Here is a 17,989-nt window from a genome sequence, read left to right as displayed (position 1 = left end):
GTCTGGTCGTACGTCATCACGTACGAATCTGTCGGACTTTGGTGTGATCGTGAGTAGGCAAGTCCGTTCGTTACAGAGTCAGTCGAAAGTCCATCAGACCTTTGATGCCGAAAAGTCCGCCCGTGTGTACACGGCATAACACTTCTGTTTTGTGTATACAAACATGTAATGTATGGGAAATTATTTATACTGTATAACGGACTGTGACCTGCTGTGTGTCTGAAAATCCTTCCCCAGGACAGATATTGTGAAGTATGGATCATTATCTCTTCTATATTTACATCTTCACATTATATTTTGTAGTTTACGCCACAACAGCCTCCAACCCTCATGAGTCCTCCTATGCCTGTTATCAAGATGACAAGCTAAACACATTTCTTGGTGATCTGTACAGCGTCAGCTGGATGGAGGATTCAGACATGGTGAGTTTTTTTTGTTCTGTACACTCATTAAAATGTCTCAATTTACACCACCAGCTCATCAAGTATCTGGAATAAGAACTGTATGAGCTGTCCAACGGCAGCCAATCAGCTTCAGTGTTTCTAAAGACCATCGGGCATAGATCATAAATTCAGAATATATAATAGAATGTAATCTAGATTGAAACAGAATAACTGCTTAAGTTTCTAATTGTTTATCAATCGAAGATACAAGACACCGTGCCTATGGGACCATAGTCAGCTTGGCTGACAAGCCTCCCCCAGCTCAGCTCAGCACAGTTTGACTGACAGTGGCTCCTAGCAGGAGGCTCCTAGGCTGTGCTTAGTGAATGTAACCACTCCCCCTGCACATGTAACCACTCCCCCTGCACATGTAACCACTCCCCCTGCACATGTACCTAGGGTTGCACCGATAACCCCTTTTTTAAGACCGAGTACAAGTACCGATACTTTTTATAATGTCATGTGACAGTGGCACTAATATGCAGCACTGATGGGGTGTGGACTGTGTCAGTAGTTTTTATTTATTTTTTTTCTAATGCTTTTTATATAATTAATTAAAAAAAAAAAAAAAAAAAATTATATATATATATATATATATATATATATATATATAATTTATTATTATTATTTTACAATGCCTTCTTCTTTTGGGGAAGTGTTGTTTGTTTGTTTGTGTTTTCAATTGTGAAAAAAAAAAAAAAAAAAAAAAAGTGTAACTAAACCCAGTAATATGAAAACCGTTCATTTGCCCACAGCTTATAAACCTTTTTACATAAAAATATTCCTACTATATACTTATTTATTTATTCTATTTATTGCTGATCTGTATACCACAGTCACATGATAAACTGCAGAGTTTCTCCACTGCTGAGAGTTCAGGTAGGAGGAGATTTCCCCTGCAGCCTGTATACACACCCACATGTATGATGTCAATATCATGTGACCTGACTATCTCTGAGAACAAGTAACTGTTCTCTCCAGCAGAAAAGACACAACTGAGCATGTGCAGGTTGGCTATTGCCTGTGTGTTAGCTGGCCTTCCCAAACTAGACTTTGCAGGAGGGGAAGGATCTGTGCATACAGGATAAAACAGCCTTTTTACACAGTGCAGAGGATTAACCCCTTAAGATCCACAGTGAGTATAACAAGCATGCTATGCTGCATATACGGACTGATTTTACTGTTGTGGGTTTAAACAGACCCCTGACATGTCCCCTTTGAGGCCACTTTTGAGACAGGGACTGAGGACACAGATTCCCCAGTTCCTTTCTCAGCTGCACTGAAGATGAATGGACAGGAGACAGAGGCCCCTCCCCCGATGCTCAGTTACAAATGGACAGTCGTGATCACTGACTCTGTTCTTTGTATAAAGGAAGGAGCCGGTAAATTACATATTTACTGGCTGCTTCATCTGCTCTCCATCCTGACAGATCTGGGACAAGGGAGGGGGTGCCGGAGGCGGACATCGGTGAGCTGGAGGAGGACTCGGGGGACAGTCGGGGTTAATTGGTGCAGCGGTGGGGATCAGTTACAAGCATCGATCTCCCTGTATAGCTTTCAATGAAGCAGCTGATGGCCACGGGAGGGAGAGGAGGAGAAGTGGCTGTACAGGGAGATCGGTGCTTGTAACTGGTCCCCACCGCCACACCGATCACCCACAGCTGTCCTCCGGGTCCTCCCCTGGCTCCGGTGTCCTACCTCCTGCTGGGAGGTATAAGATTAGGCGTCGGATCATTTTCATGAGTACAAGTACTCGTGCAAATCCTTGGCATCAGCACTGATATGACACTAGTATTGGTATCGGTGCAACCCTATATATAACCATGCCCCCTGCACATGTTACCATTCCTCACACATATAACCACACCCCCAGGTCAGTTTGATTAACAGCAGCTCCCAGCAATATCCTTGCTGTCACAACAGCAGCTGTACTTGGTGATAGTATCCTCGACCCCTGCACATGTAACCACACCCCCTGCTTGGTTTGATTGACAGCAACTTCTCCCAGTAGGCGCGCTGTCATAACAGCAGCAGTTTTTAGTAATGTAACCACACCCCCTTCATGTGTAACCACGCCCCCAGCTCAGTATGATTGATAGTGGCATCGAGCGGGAGCCGTGCTGTGAGAACAGGTGCTACCCCTAGTTAATGTAACCACGCCCCCTGCACATTTGACCACACCTCCTGCTTAGTTTGGTTGGAAACTTCTCTCAGGAGGCTCGCTGTCATAAAGGCAGCAGTGTCCAGTACATGTAACCACACCCCCTTCACATGTAACCACACCCCCAGCTCAGTATGATTGACAGTGTCTTCGAGCCGTGCTGTCACAACAGGAGCTGCCCCTAGTTAATGTAACCACGCCCCCTGCACATGTGACCACGCCCGCTGCACATGGAAGGAATATTAGAAGGAATGCCCATTGCTGTCACCTGACCCCTAAACAAAAGTGTAATTTATAATAAATCGCCGCCATTTCTATGATTATTGCTTAGTGATGACGCGTTGCATTGTTTTCTATAGATATGATGAAGTGTTTTCTGTTCTATGACTTCATATAAGATATAATGTTTCTATTCTAGGAGGATCTGTCACAGGAGACATTACATAAACAGTTTTTATTGGTCAAGCAACGCACTAATATGAGTCATGTGATGCAGTACGGGAACCGGGTGAGTGATGGAGACATTCATTGTTGGGTGGAGCTCTACACACGTGTACATTGTAGTCGTCTACAGAAATCTCTTCTGGGATTTATCTTTAATATTTTACCAACAATGTTACTTTGTATACTTTGTGTGCACAAGGTTGCAGCAAATGCTATCCATATACTTCTTTATTAAAATGCTTAACTTACGCAGTCTTACCCGAAGGCCTCGATGCGCAAAAAGAAAAGGAGATTGACATTAAAAAACCTTAAGAGAACCAACTGTAACGACACCCCGAGTATGAAAGGGTTTAAAGTCGTTTAGGACATTCCATACCCAAACACAAAGGCAGCTACCGAACACTTTAATCAGCCGAACAAGGAACCCATACAAAAAATTCTTCCCCAAGTACGAGACAAGGCTCTGTCTTGAGGTTCAAGCTGGAATGAAACTTTATTCAAACACATGCTATACAGATCCCACTTCAAAACGCTTCCCCCCACCCTTGGAAAACAGGGCGGGTTAAACTGTCCAATGACAATGGACACACAGGTCAGGTGTGTATAACTTCTCATCAGTAAACAGTCTTAACAGGGGGCTGCTGGAGGAATCCCCCTCCCTCTTTCCTCATAGCAAGACACTTAGACATCCCATAATAGTTGAGGCAGACAGCCACAACAGACAATAGAATACAGTCACACCCCAACCATCACAGCAAATAGTACACAACATAATGAGACAGCACACATTATGTATACATATATACAGCATTGAGTCTGACTAGCACAGATCATAGTGGGGTTCTCATCCACCTTGTGCCCCTATTGGTGACTCCCGTCATAATGGCATATCCAGGGTCCCCAGAGTCTGTGTTTCTTGGGGGACATGGACCTGAATCTAAAGTAACACCACCTCCAGGGTCCCCAGGCATACAGCTCAGAACGAGCACCATTCCTCCAAATGCCAGGGCCCATAATCAGTAGGCAAGAGGCTAGCATTCAGTCCCCTCCAAAAGCCTCTGTCCCGGCTAGGTCTGTCACATTTCTCCATTTTCGGCAGGAGACTAACACAGGAGGAGACTCCAGACGGGTTGACTCCGAAGTTATCAGTAGTTCCAGTCCTCTAATGCTGGTATCCACCCAGTACCCCGTATAAATTGTTCCAAACAGTCTTCACTCTGTGTTTCCTCCAAACGCCACTCCCATTCACTCCCAAAGTCAGGGTCCCTGGACAGCCTCCAATACAACAATCCCAGGCCATCATAGTCAAAGCCTTCCGTGGGGCTGTCATCCGCTGACCACGGGCACTCTTGGGCTACATACCACCGGAGGGCTCTGTAGCTCTCGTCCAACCGCATCTCTGCCCGGATATTCCTGCTTAACTCAGCTGTCCACTCCTGCTTTGGCTGTTCCCACAATAACAGCATTCGTACTTCATACTGCGACCAGTACCTTACATGAATGGAGGGGAGAAATTTTCCCTGGTGTCACTGCTCGAGAGCTAGTGCTTTCTTCCAGAGTTCGCAGTGGATAGAATCAGACCATCCAGGGCCGATCCTACCCAGGGTGCGAAGGGTGCTTTGCACCCAGGCGCCTGCAGAGGTGGGGGCGCCGAAGAGCCAGACTTCTCCCCTCCCTCCTTCTCTCCTTGTGAGTGTCCGTCCAGAACTCCAGTGTGAGCGTAGGGCAGCCCGTCCAGCCTGGCAGTGCTCGGGGGAAGGGCGCTCCTCTTCCTGACATGAGGGTTCTAGTCAGTGGATGCTGATGTGCTGGAATAAATTCCTCACACTGGGATCCCACACTGTCTCTACCAACTCCAGTTGGAATGCCTCCCCCTCCCATCTCTATCTCGGGCTGCACGGAGAGAGAACTGAGGTGAGTCAGTGTGCTGTGTGTAGGAATGGCATCCCCTACACACCTTTAGATGTGCTCTGGGCTGCCCCTGCTAGGAGATGTTTTATGGAATGATAGATTACATAGGATACACAGACCCTGTCCCTTCCTGCACCTCAGTAGTTCATTTACAGATGTGATGTTTAATGAGATGTACTAAGAGCCCTTTCACACTGACAGTGCAGGGGCATCGGTGGTAATGCGCTGCTACTTTTAGTGGCGTTTTACCGTCACTTTAGAGGTACATTTAACCCCCACTAAAGGATTCAAAGGCGCAACTGCTGAGGCGCTTTGCCGGCGCTGCCCATTGATTTCAATGAGCAAGGGCGCTTTAGTAGTGGTGTATACACCGCTCCTAAAGCACCTCAAAGAAGCTACTTGCAGCAATTTTTTGGACGTCCTGCCAGTGCTCTGCTCCAGTGTGAAAGCATTCGGGCTCTCACAGTGGGATTGCAGATAAGGCTTTTTCCGGGTGCTATTTTTAACACTAAAGCACCTGAAAAACGCCTCCAGTGTGAAAGGGGTCTAATGGACCATCTCCTGTACTATGTCTGCAGTAAGGATGAGCTCCGGCGTGTTCGCAAGCTGCACGTGCCGAGCCCGCCAGGAACTGGGCACTGCACAGCGCTAATCACAAGCAGTGAGACATTTCCTAAGGTGCGGCTGCAGAGATCGAGAAATGTCTCACTGCTTGTGATTAGCGCAGCGCATTGCCGACTTCCTGGCGCGTGCAGCTTGCGAACACGCCGGAGCTCATCCTTAGTCTGCAGTCTCTGACCATCTCCGGTATTATGTCTGCAGTCTCTGATCATCTCCTGTACTATGTCTGCAGTCTCTGATCATCTCCTGTATTATGTCTGCAGTCTCTGACCATCTCCTGTACTATGTCTGCAGTCTCTAACCGTCTCCTATATAATGTCTGCAGTCTCTGACCATCTCCTGTACTATGTCTGCAGTCTCTGACCATCTCCTGTACTATGTCTGCAGTCTCTGACCATCTCCTGTACTATGTCTGCAGTCTCTGACCATCTCCTGTACTATGTCTGCAGTCTCTGACCATCTCCTGTACTATGTCTGCAGTCTCTAACGTCTCCTATATAATGTCTGCAGTCTCTGACCATCTCCTGTACTATGTCTGCAGTCTCTGACCATCTCCTGTATTATGTCTGCAGTCTCTGACCATCTCCTGTATTATGTCTGCAGTCTCTGACCATCTCCTGTATTATGTCTGCAGTCTCTGATCATCTCCTGTATTATGTCTGCAGTCTCTGATCATCTCCTGTACTATGTCTGCAGTCTCTGATCATCTCCTGTACTATGTCTGCAGTCTCTGACCATTTCCTGTACTATGTCTGCAGTCTCTGATCATCTCCTGTACTATGTCTGTAGTCTCTGATCATCTCCTGTACTATGTCTGCAGTCTCTGATCATCTCCTGTATGATGTCTGTAGCATTTTTGGGGGCTTTTTCTAACAGACTCTCTAACAGAAGCGCTATCTGTCTCCATCAGAGAGGCCCCCCTCCAGGTCCCAATAAAGTACTCTTGCTTCTCTTCCTGTAATTTGTTTATTGTACCTGTAAGGATCCCAGGGTAATGAAGACTTCGTGGTGGAGCTGCCATAGAAATATTTGTAAAGGGGAGGAGTTACTAAAATGACCACGCCCATGTGGGGGCGCCAGAAATATTTCTGCACCCAGGCGCCTGTGACCCTAGGATCAGCCCTGAGACCATCCCAGCAGGACCTGCTCTGATACTGGTCCTATGTGCTGTATCTGCATCTCTCGCAACTTCCTTCTGAATTCCTCTTCCATGGCGGCTGGTTCCTGTACCTCTCCTCTCCTTTCAGTTGGTGCTGCTGTGACTTTTGCTGCTGCAGCACCTCTTTGCTGTAGCCAATTTGCATCCACAGCCGCTATAACTAGGTCTATGATCTCCGCTGTAGGGTTAGGACCATAATGTGCCAGCCTTATGTTAACAGCCCGATCAAAACTTGCCTCTTCTTGTGTCCTGCTTGTTATGGTGGGCCTTTCAGTTATGTTGGGTCTTTCGGCTCTATCCATTTCGACTAGTTCTGCGATAGTGTCCCTCTTCTTACGGTTGTTGTTGGTTCTCCAGTAAGTCCTTGAGGGAAGAGCATTTTAGCCATTCATACTGTGCTTCCATTGGCCTGTGTCCTCTTTTAGCTGTCCTTCTGGGCTGTGGGAATCATCCCGCTGCTTGCCACCAGTTGTAACGACACCCAGAGAATGAAAGGAGTTAAAGTCGTTTGGGTATGGAATGTCCTAAACACAAAGGCAGCTACCGAACACTTCCATCAGCTGAACCAGGAACCCATGTAACTTCTCATCAGTAAACAGTCTTAACAGGGGGCTGCTGGAGGAATCCCCCTCCCTCTTTCCTCATAGCAAGACACAGCCATCCCATAATAGTTGAGGCAGACAGCCACAATAGACAATAGAATACAGTCACACCCCAAACATCACAGCAAATCGTACACAACATAATGAGACAGCACACATTATATATACAGCATTGAGTCTGACTAGCACAGATCATAGTGGGGTTCTCATTCATCTTGTGCCCCTATTAGTGATTCCCGTCACAATGCCATATCCAGGGTCCCCAGAGTCTGTGTGTCTTGGGGGACATGGACCTTAACCTAATATACCACCTCCAGGGTCCCCAGGCATACAGCTCACAACGAGCACCGTTCCCCCAAATGCCAGGGCCCATAATCGGTAGGCAAGAGGCTGGCATTCAGTCCCCTCCAAAAGCCTCTGTCCCGGCTAGGTCTGTCCCACCAACAAACCAGCATAGCAAGATACAAAATAAAAGCTAGGGCCTCTGTCCATTACACCCCAATTAAAAATTAGGTGACTCCAAAAGCTTGTACAAAAAGTACGGTTTTCAATTTCTTTCGAAATTTCAAAAATTCATTCTCAAGTCTCAGTTTCAGAGGCAAGGAGTTCCAAATTTCAGCTCCTCCGTACTTCACTCGTTCTCCCTTTGCATGTTTCCTTTTTAATTCTGGAATCTTTAGTATGGCCAAGTTCGTCGATCTCAAGGATCGGGTAGGCACATACTTGACAAATTTTTCCTTCAGATACTCTGGGCCATATCCATGCAATGCCTTATGGACAAGACATCCGGTTTTAAACAGAACCCGTTCTTTCACGGGCAGCCAGTGCAGGGCTTTAAGGGATGGAGTGATGTGGTCACGGCGACCAACACCTGTCAGTAACCTTGCTGTGGCATTCTGAATCAACTGGAGCTTGTAGATGGTACAAGCAGGCAAACCCAATACAGGGCATTACAGTAGTCCAATCGACTGCTGATAATGGCATTGACCATGGCGATCTTGTCAGAGTCTGCGATATAGCGAAAAGTCGACCTCAGGAGTCTCAGGTAGAAGTGACATGAACTCACCACCTGATTTACCTGAGGGTGCAGGTTATGCTTCCTCCTTAGTAATGCTGCACAGTGGTTGTGTTACAGATCCTCTAGCTTAATGCAAATGTTTCATTGTGCTGATTGGCTGAAAAACAATACGCTCTGTGTGACTTTTTTTTTTTTTTTTATCTTAGCAATGATGTTGTATATATCCAGGCATTACTCAGATTTATCCCAATACCTCCCTTTTCCCATCTAGATCCGCTCCCGGCTTTATTTATTTTCTTCCCTTTCTCCTGTATCCGGATATCACATGTATTCCTCTCTGCAATGTCTTTGTTAGGCTTGTGAGATTCATACATGGGCAGCTTCTAGGCCCCCCGGTGCCCAACCTGCAGCCTGGGGGCCACATTCAGCCATTTGACACTTTTTGTGCAGCCCCCCCCCCCAGCGTGGGCTCCTGCAGACATTAATCTGTATTTCCCTGTTATAGCCGTGATCTCTAACAGTCTTGTGTAATGTCTCCAGTCTATGACTCTCTTGAAGCATATCATTAGTCTCCAACAATGTGAATAGTCTCTGACCATCTCCTGTGGTAGGTCTGCAGTCTCTGACCATCTCCTGTAGTATGTCTGCAGTCTCTGACCATCTCCTGTATTATGTCTGCAGTCTCTGATCATCTCCTGTAGTATGTCTGCAGTCTCTGACCATCTCCTGTAGTATGTCTGCAGTCTCTGACCATCTCCTGTATTATGTCTGCAGTCTCTGATCATCTCCTGTAGTATGTCTGCAGTCTCTGACAATCTCTTGTATTATATGCGGCTCTTTGGTGATGTCGAGGGGCCACACTTGAGAAAGTTGACCACCACTGTTCTAGGCAGTTTAACATATGTGTGTGTGGAGAGGGATGGGGGACGGGTGGAGTTCGGTAGTCCAGCAGGAAGGGGCGACAATACCGCTTGGGAACTCGGAGGCGCTGTGTTGTCAACTCATGACATTTAAAGGGGGAATATGTCCATGTATTGCAGAGATGTATTGTGTGGTGTGTGTGTTTTTTTTTTTAACACTTTAAGTGGTCAGTCCTATCAGAAACTAAGGACACTTAATGGGGGGAGGTAAGCCTATATATCCAAAGAGACTTTGTTATTGATATTCTGTATCTTGTTGCTTTTTCCTTCTCAGACTATTTCTAAGATGAAGGTGCGTCAGTTCCAGGGTAGCGGTAAAAAAGTCACCCCTCCAATGACCCTGGAGCCCATACACAACCTGGACCTGACCCCCAGCCCAGAGGTGCCCATGGCCATCCTCAAGAGCAAGCTCCTAGCTACTAATGATGCTGCCGAGGCCCTGGATATACTGAGCAGGATTAAGGCGCTACAGGAGGTGAGAGGAGCCGGCTGCTGATACAAAACAATAAATATAAGATTTTATTTTCTATTTTATAGCTCAACTGCAAATATATAAAAAACTAAAAAATGAGTCCTGTTGTGCATTAATTAAAAAAAAAATTCTATTTTTTTTTAAACCAGCATTTTCTGCTAGAAAATTAGAACCTCCAAACATATTCTATTTTCTGAAATCAGAGACCCTAGGGAATAAAATGGTGGGTGTTGCAGTTTTTTTATGTTGCAGGATATTTGTGCAGCCGTTTATCAAACACGTATTTTCAGGAACAAATATGTTAAAATTAATTTTGGCACACACACACACACACACTATAATATCCATTTTTCTTTTTGGTAAAATATAAAATTGGGTTAAGATGTGTAAATACCCAAAATGTCAAGATTTTAAATTTTTCATAGGTGACGCTTTAAAAGCCTTAATAGGTTATCAGTGTAGATTATTTGTGAATAATGACCCTAGAATTATTGCTCCCGCTCATTCGCAGCAATACCTCACATGTCACGTGCCGGAACTATGTGTGTGTTTGTATTAGCGGGGTGATGGGAATGTTTTTTTTAATTTTTTTTATTATTATTAATAATTTTTTTTCCCATATAACTTTATTGCTATCACAAAGGAGCTAACTAACCAGTTCCCTATATGATGGCATTGACAGTGGACAGGTACTCTTTATGAAGACATCAGGGGTGTATTGGACCCCCATTGTCTCCCCTGCCCTCCGATGCAGCTAGTCAAGCACAGATTGTGCAACTGTAAAAGTGATTGGCGGGCTGTAAAAAATTATACCAAGCTCATGGCTGCAGCTATGAACTTGTTTTAACCACTTCAAGTCTGGAAAATACAGTTAGTATAAATACTTAAATCTTCTTATTGGCTTCATGCATTCCTCTGCTTGTGCCAGGCAGGTTGTACGGCATTGAACAGTGCTGTCAGTCTAACATTGGACACTTGCTGGGGGGGCAGAATGGTGGCGTCATCCATACGGTGGTGCCCCATCATTGTCCAATCAGGATGGCGGGTCTGTGACCAAGCTGTGTTGCTTATCAACAATAGAGAAGTGTGGTCACTGACCGAGGTACCTCCAAGCTCCTCTGATTTTCCACATCTGGTCCTTCTATCAAACCAATATATCATAGCCGGCCCTCACATCCATCCCTCTTTTGTCTTCCCTCCAGGCCAAAGCCTTGATCGAGGAATCTGTAAAGAAGATTGTTTCTTTGGTGACGGAATCCGATGAGATGACAGAAGAGATTTTCACCGATCGGCTGGATATTAACGATCGCTCCTGTTACCGTGAGGCCGTTGAGCATTTCAAGAAGCGGTGCTTCAACTGGCACAACCCCCTGGTAAGTCCCGGTCATTATCGTTATCACAGCCTCAATCTGCTGCTTCTCTTGGGGGTGTCACAGGGGGGATCAATTCACTAAAGAATATCTCATGAGATAATTGAATCAGGTGACACATTTTTTTTCCAATTATCTCACGAAATGCTGAAAATGTCAATTCACTTGTCACCTTGTGAGTTACTTCCTTCACAAACCAAAGACATGAGGAAAAGAACTCGTAAAACTGCGTTATCGTCAATTCACAAAGGAAAAAAATGAATAAATGGATGAGTTAAGTCCTGGTCCAGGCATGAGGTATTGAAGGAATGTAAAAAAAATAAAAGCCAGTTTGGGGGAGTCTCTGCCTCTTTGGATCAGTTTCTTAACAGTAATGCGTAGAAACCTAAATATTGAAAAACGCAAAATTATCGGGAATGATTTACTTAAAGCATAACTGAAGGCAGTTTTGGATAGGGTGGAGATGGATTAGAACCCCTGCTTTCTGTGTCCAAGTTAGGGAGAATAAAGTGATTGTAAAGTTTTGTTTCCCCCCCCCCATAAAAATAGCAAACCATGTTATACTTGTCTGTTGCAGTGGATTTGCACAGAGCAGCTCGGCTCCTCCTCTTCTCGGGTCCCTCATCTGTGATCCTGGCCCCTCCCTCCTGTTCAGTGCCCCCACAGCAAGCTGCTTGCCATGGGGCACCCGAGCCGAGTCACAGCTTCCTGTGTCCATTTAGACACGGATCCCTGACCCGGCCCCGCCCCCCCTCTCCCCTGATTGGCAATTGACAATTATACAGCAATCAATGCTAAAAAAAAGGCACTGGTTACTGTGTAAATATCACTGGCAGGGAAGGGGTTAACACGAGGGGGCGATCAAGGGGTTAACTGTGTTCCCTGACTGTGTGTTCTAACTGTGGGGGAGGGGACTGACTAGAGGGGATGACATGATCGTGGGATGATCGTGGTTCCTAGCTATTAGGGAACTCACGATCTGCCTCTCCTCAAAGAACAGAGATTTGTGTGTTTACACACACGTCCCTGTTCTGCCTCTCGAAACCCACGATCATCGCGACCGCCGGCCATGAGCATCGACACCCCCGCAATGCAGTGGGCACACGTGCCTGCTATCCCACTTAAAGGAGCCGATGTACAGCTATGATGGTTCGTGGGATCATGCTGCCTGCGGCAGTATAATGACGGGGGCTGTGGTTAATAAAAAAAAAAAAGAAATAATATTTTTTTTTTACTTGACAGGTTACTTGAAAATTGACTTCATCTGCAGATTGAAGTTCATCCCTTTGATCTGTAGATGAAGAAACAGAAGGATACAAAAAGAATCAATGTTTCTTTTTATCTTTCTGTTTCCGTGGCTGAGCAATGTTGTTGATAAACGTTGCCCGGGACTTTGTTTACACTTCAGCTGTCAACAGGGGAATCCCACTGACAGCTGAATGAGGCAAAGGCTGTTAAGGACGCGGCAGCCCCGTTTCTTATCAGCCGATTTACGTTTTTATTTTCTACATTTCAGCTGTCAGTGGGGGAATCCCGCTGACAGCTGAAAGAACTGAGCCTGAAACTGTAGGTTTCAGGTATAGGAGCATTTGCACGAGTACTGATACCCATACAAATGCTTGGTATCGGCACTGATATTGGTATTGTGCAACCCTAGTATAGACATCTGATATCCAGGATAATGCTTTCATTGTGTAACAATTTTTTTTTCCTAAATGGTTCTGTGTTATCGGTGATATGAGACCTGACTGTGTATTTGTCATTGCAGTATGAGTTCTCCATGAGGCGGCTGTACACTCTGGTGAACCTCTGTGAATCCGGATTTCCACCAGAGAGGTAACCATCTCTGCCTTTCCTTGTAGTAATGTTAATTGTCGTCTATATATCTGCTCCGTCTCCTTCGCCCTGCGACTCTTCTGAAAAAGCAACAATGGCAGCCACTCTGTTTGAAATTGGCATAAAGAAAAGGTGCACATGGGCAGGACAATATGCAGACCTGTACAAGGGGGTCCCCAGCACACTTTCTGTTACCTAGTAAGCTGATGTCTAAGTTCCTGGTGTGTTGCTGTCACCCCTCCTCCCTCCATGGACGCCCAACAACGCAGCTAGCAGGGAGACGGCTTTGACAGACGGCGCTTCTCTCCGCCTTACTTAACTAGTGATGGCGCCGATCTGCGATTTTTTTTTTTTTTTTTTTTTTTTTTATTTTTTTTTTTTATCGGGACTGGGGACATTATGGCGGACACATCGGACACTTTTGACACATTTTTGGGACCATTGGCATTTATTCAGCGATCAGTGCTAAAAAAAAATGCACTGATTACTGTAAAAATGTCACTGGCAGGGAAGGGGTTAACACTAGGGGGCGATCAAAGCACTATGTAAACTGTTGGTGCTATATAAATCTTGTATAATAATAACTGTGTTCCCTCTCTGTGTTCTAACTGAAGGGGGGAGGGGACTGTGTAGGGGAGATGACAGATCGCTGTTCATACTTTGTAGGAACACACAATCTGTCTCTTCTCCCCTCACAGAACCGTAAACTGTGTGTTTACACACACAGATCCCAGTTCTCGGTGTGTAACCAGCGATCACGGGAGCCCAGCGGTGATCCCGACCGCTGGGCACTCGCATTGGCTCCGGGGGTGAGCAGCGGGCACCCCTAGTGGCCATGGGGCGAAGCAACATTACATAATGTTTCGCCCAGCCGTGCCATTCTGCTGCAGTAAAACTGCGCCGGCTGGTCGGCAAGTGGTTAAAGGATAAGTTCACCTTTGGGAACATGTTGCATGTTCCACCAGATTTTAGGATGGAATATGTAACCTGTTCCCAAAGCTGCAGCCGCCGCTCGCTGCTCCCCACCCCCCCTCCCCCCTGGCAGCAGTATGGGGAGAGGTTTCCCTTACTAGCTGTCACTTTTTGAAAATGGCCTGGTCATGTGGGGCTCCGCCCACACTGCCACGTCACAGCTCTGCGTGTGAATGAACTAGAAGCCCCGACATCCACATAGCGGCTGTCCGCTTGTAGTTCTCAATGCACTACCACGGTGCTGTTGAGCGCTCCGGGAGTTCATTGAGTCTTCATGTCAGGGAGTATCGGCTCACCCCCTATGGGATGTACGGACACACAGATACACTGACCATGTGCTGGAGAACTGCAAAGCATCAGGGGATCTGATGATCACTAGTGCAAGGCTTTACAGGCTTCTGCAAAAATAAATGAGAAAATACACATTTTTTTTACCTACAAAAAGATGGTTATTTATTCTTTTTTTTTTTTAGAAAGGGGAACTTATCCTTTAAGTGCACCACAGGGAGCAAGATGTCAGCTCTTAAGTAAAGCTCTTTAGGTTTGGAGATCAGGCTGGACTGACTTACTCATCTGAGGGTCTGTGAGTGGGTGATGGTGGAGGTGGGTTGGAAGACTTCTCTCCCAAGGATTTCAGCCCAACTTACCAGAAGGCAGGTGGTAAGCCTTTTTGTGGGCTGCTACCTCTGGGTATGGCCTCGGGGTCGTTTCTCCATATACTTGTAAAGGTAGGTAAAAGGAGTGCCCAATATCCAATGGGATGCAAACTGAAAGGTTTTACTTGTTTTATTGACAGTAGCTACAAGTGATCAAGCCAATGCTTTTCGGGGAACAGAGACCCTGTCAGAAACCATGAAATCAGGCCGAGACAGAAGTACAGTTAAATCACACTTGTTTAATAATAAAAGTAAAAAGAACAAACATAGTCAAAACATAGCCAAAGTTCAGTAACTGGAACGGATAGTCAGCCAAGCCAGAAGTCAGGGATCAATGTAGTGGAACAGCAAACAGGATCTGGAGCCAGAAGGGATGTCAGCAAAGCAAGTCTTATGCCGCGTATACACGGTCGGACTTTTCGGCTACAAAAGTCTGACAGCCCGTCCGACAGACTTTTGGCGGACTTGCGGCATGCTTTCTAACGAACGGACTTGCCTGCATACGATCACACAAAAGTCCGACGGATTCGTACGTGATGACGTACACCGGACTAAAATGAGGAAGTTGATAGCCAGTAGCCAATAGCTGCCCTAGCGTGGGTTTTTGTCCGTCGGACTAGCATCAGACGAGCGGATTTCTGGGTCCGGCGTAGTTACGACGTAAAGATTTGAAGCATGTTTCAAATCTAAAGTCTGTCAGATTTGCGGCTGAAAAAGTCCGCTGAAAGTCCGGGGAAGCCCACACACGATCGGATTGTCAGCCGGCTTTGGTCCGTTGGACTTTTGTAGACGAAAAGTCCGACCGTGTGTACGCAGCATTAAACAGGATCGCAGGAGAAAGTTTCTGTGATGTTGACCAAGGTGAAGGCAGAGATCCTCTGGACTGGACAGCTTAAGTAGGCAGGACTGACAAGCAGGATATGATCAACAGCTGAGTAACTGTGAAGAGATTTTACATAGTATTTAAAAAATAAAAACAGCAGAAGCGAAAGAAACCAAAACACTAAAAATGGATAAAAGGAGTTTATTTTTCTCTGATAGCCCTAAAGAAGGGGGGGGGGAGTTTCTGTTCCCACGAAACGCGTTGGCTTGATCACTTTTCGCTACTTTCAATAAATCGATTACAAATTCACCTTTCAGTTTGCATCTCATTAGATATCGGGCGCTCCTTTGTACCTATCCTTATAAACTCGCAATCAAGTTGACTTATAGTTACGTCTTTAGGTTGCACTATTGATGCTCTCATTGGGTAGAATAGAACTACATGACGCCGAGGTGCTTTGCAATTTCTACATATATTTGCTGAGAGGTCTGTTTGTAAAATGGCAACAGATATGACCGGTCTTTGCTCATTGGAACATTTGCTGTGTATATAACGGCCCTTTTTATCAGTTGTGGGTCCAGATTGATGAGCAGCTTCCATTTTTCCTGCCTTGCCCTGTTATATAATATTTAGTATTTTGGAGACCTGCTGACACTATTTTGTGTTTTTACAGCATCACCCGTGCTATGGATGACGTCTGCCAAGGTCTTAACTGACACGACTGGCAACATCGAGTGTTCCAGCAGAGGGCAGTAGAGGGGCACTGGTGCTGATTAATCCTCTCTACCACAGCCTGAAGCTTCTACCTCAATCCTGAACTACTCTGACCGTTTTTGCCTTCAACATCACAACTCTTTGGTACAAACCTCAACCTTCATTTACAAAGCCAAGTCCATCTAAGACTGTGTTGGCTGTTGGACCTGAAAAGCTTGAGCGAGGCCCTGATCTGTACATCCAAAACGAGGAGCATGTGTGTGACCTCCACACCCCTCTCAGTGCCCAAGAGGGTCAGGAACTCCCCCCTGGGAAGTCAAGGCCTGCCCCCTAGAGGCCACCAAACAACATAAATCACAAGACTTGAAGAGTGGTGACAACTCTTGAGATGCTGCTTGACCAAAGCGAAGGGTGGAAATTGACTCGGACTACCTCTGGCCAGTTTTAATGTCTGACTTGAGTTTGATCACATTTTTTATTTTAGGGAAATTACCACAAACTGAAAATGTAGCTTTTAACTTATTAGAATGCAGATTTTACATTTTGTATCACTAGAATGTGTTTGTTTTAATTGCAGAGAATGTTTTAGTGTTTTTTTTTTTCTCAAAGACTGTGAATCTGTCACTCAGGTAACAAATTGTGGAAGTCAATATTCTTGTATAGCTATAGTACATACCACAGACTGCTGCCTTTATACTTGAAATGTGGTTCTTATTAAAGGGTAACTCCACTTTTGTGGGGAAAAAAAACACAAATAAAGAAAAAATGATACAGCATATACAATTGTAACGCACAATATATTGTAACTAAATGTTATTAAAAATGACCTTTCCTTTTCAATCTGCAGCCGCTGTAATTTTCTTAAAATGCTATATGGCTACAGTGCCTTGAAAAAGTATTCATACCCTCTTTTCCACATTTTGTAATGTTACAACAAAAAAAGTGTATGTATGTATTTTATGTGATAGAGCAACACAAAGTGGCACATAATTGTGAAGTGGAAGCAACACATACATACACTTATTTTTTTTTCAGGTCCGGAGAATTTCAGGTTTTTGACTACTGCCCACCTCTCCCACTTTCCACCCCTGAATCCCCCCCTGGTGTTTGTTTAAAACATACCCCCTATGCATTCCACTTTTCCTGCAGTCATCAAGCTCAACATTTCTCATTCTTTTTACAGTCACGGCGCATTTTAAGAATATGGAAAATCTTGAGGCATCCCCAGTCTACAATGTACAAAATGTAAATGAGTCTGGGATGATGCTTATAACCTCCATGATAAAATTAACTTTACATTAGAGCCCCCTATCTCATCAGAAGTGCCCTTCACATCAAAGGTCCCCCATCATGTCAGAGGTTCCTCCGTCACATCAGGTTTCCATCACATTAGAGCTCCACTCATTACATCAAGGTCCCCCCCATCACATCAGAATGTGTCTTAACAATGGGGAACCTGAGCCTGGGGCAATGCACACAACCATGATGAAATTAACTTCACATCAGAGGTCTCCCCATCACATCAGAGGTCTCCCCATCACATCAGAGGTCTCCCTAGAGCAGGGATATGCAATTAGCGGACTTCCAGCTGTTGCAGAACTACAGGTCCCATGAGGCATAGCAAGACTCTGACAACCAAAGCATGACACCCAGAGGCAGAGGCATCATGGGACTTAGTTTTGCAACAGCTGGAGGTCTGCTAATGGCATATCCCTGCCCTAGAACATCAGAGGTCCTCCCATCACATCAGAGGTCTTTCCATTACATCAGAGGTCCTCATATGACATCAAAGGTCCTCCCATCTCATCAGAGGTCTTTCCATTACATCAACGGTCCTCCCATCACATCAGCGGTTTCTCCATCACAT

The 17,989-nt window shown here is 45.5% G+C and overlaps 1 protein-coding gene across 1 annotated transcript in view; it reads left to right on the top strand.

The window, feature by feature from the left end:
- LOC141117615 (legumain-like) overlaps positions 1 to 16,962 on the top strand; it is a 35,041-nt gene extending 18,079 nt beyond the window's left edge. Inside the window, exons 9-14 of the mRNA XM_073610550.1 lie at positions 304 to 422; positions 3,023 to 3,112; positions 9,554 to 9,754; positions 10,954 to 11,124; positions 12,890 to 12,957; positions 16,082 to 16,962. Coding sequence (XP_073466651.1) covers positions 304 to 422; positions 3,023 to 3,112; positions 9,554 to 9,754; positions 10,954 to 11,124; positions 12,890 to 12,957; positions 16,082 to 16,124 — 692 coding nt within the window. The 3' untranslated portion in view covers positions 16,125 to 16,962. The remainder of the gene's footprint in view (positions 1 to 303; positions 423 to 3,022; positions 3,113 to 9,553; positions 9,755 to 10,953; positions 11,125 to 12,889; positions 12,958 to 16,081) is intronic.
- Positions 16,963 to 17,989: the final 1,027 nt, after the last annotated feature.

This window comes from Aquarana catesbeiana, linkage group LG13, assembly GCF_042186555.1.
Source record: "Aquarana catesbeiana isolate 2022-GZ linkage group LG13, ASM4218655v1, whole genome shotgun sequence".
Classification (NCBI taxonomy): domain Eukaryota; kingdom Metazoa; phylum Chordata; class Amphibia; order Anura; family Ranidae; genus Aquarana; species Aquarana catesbeiana.
This window is presented reverse-complemented; position numbering and strand designations above follow the sequence as displayed.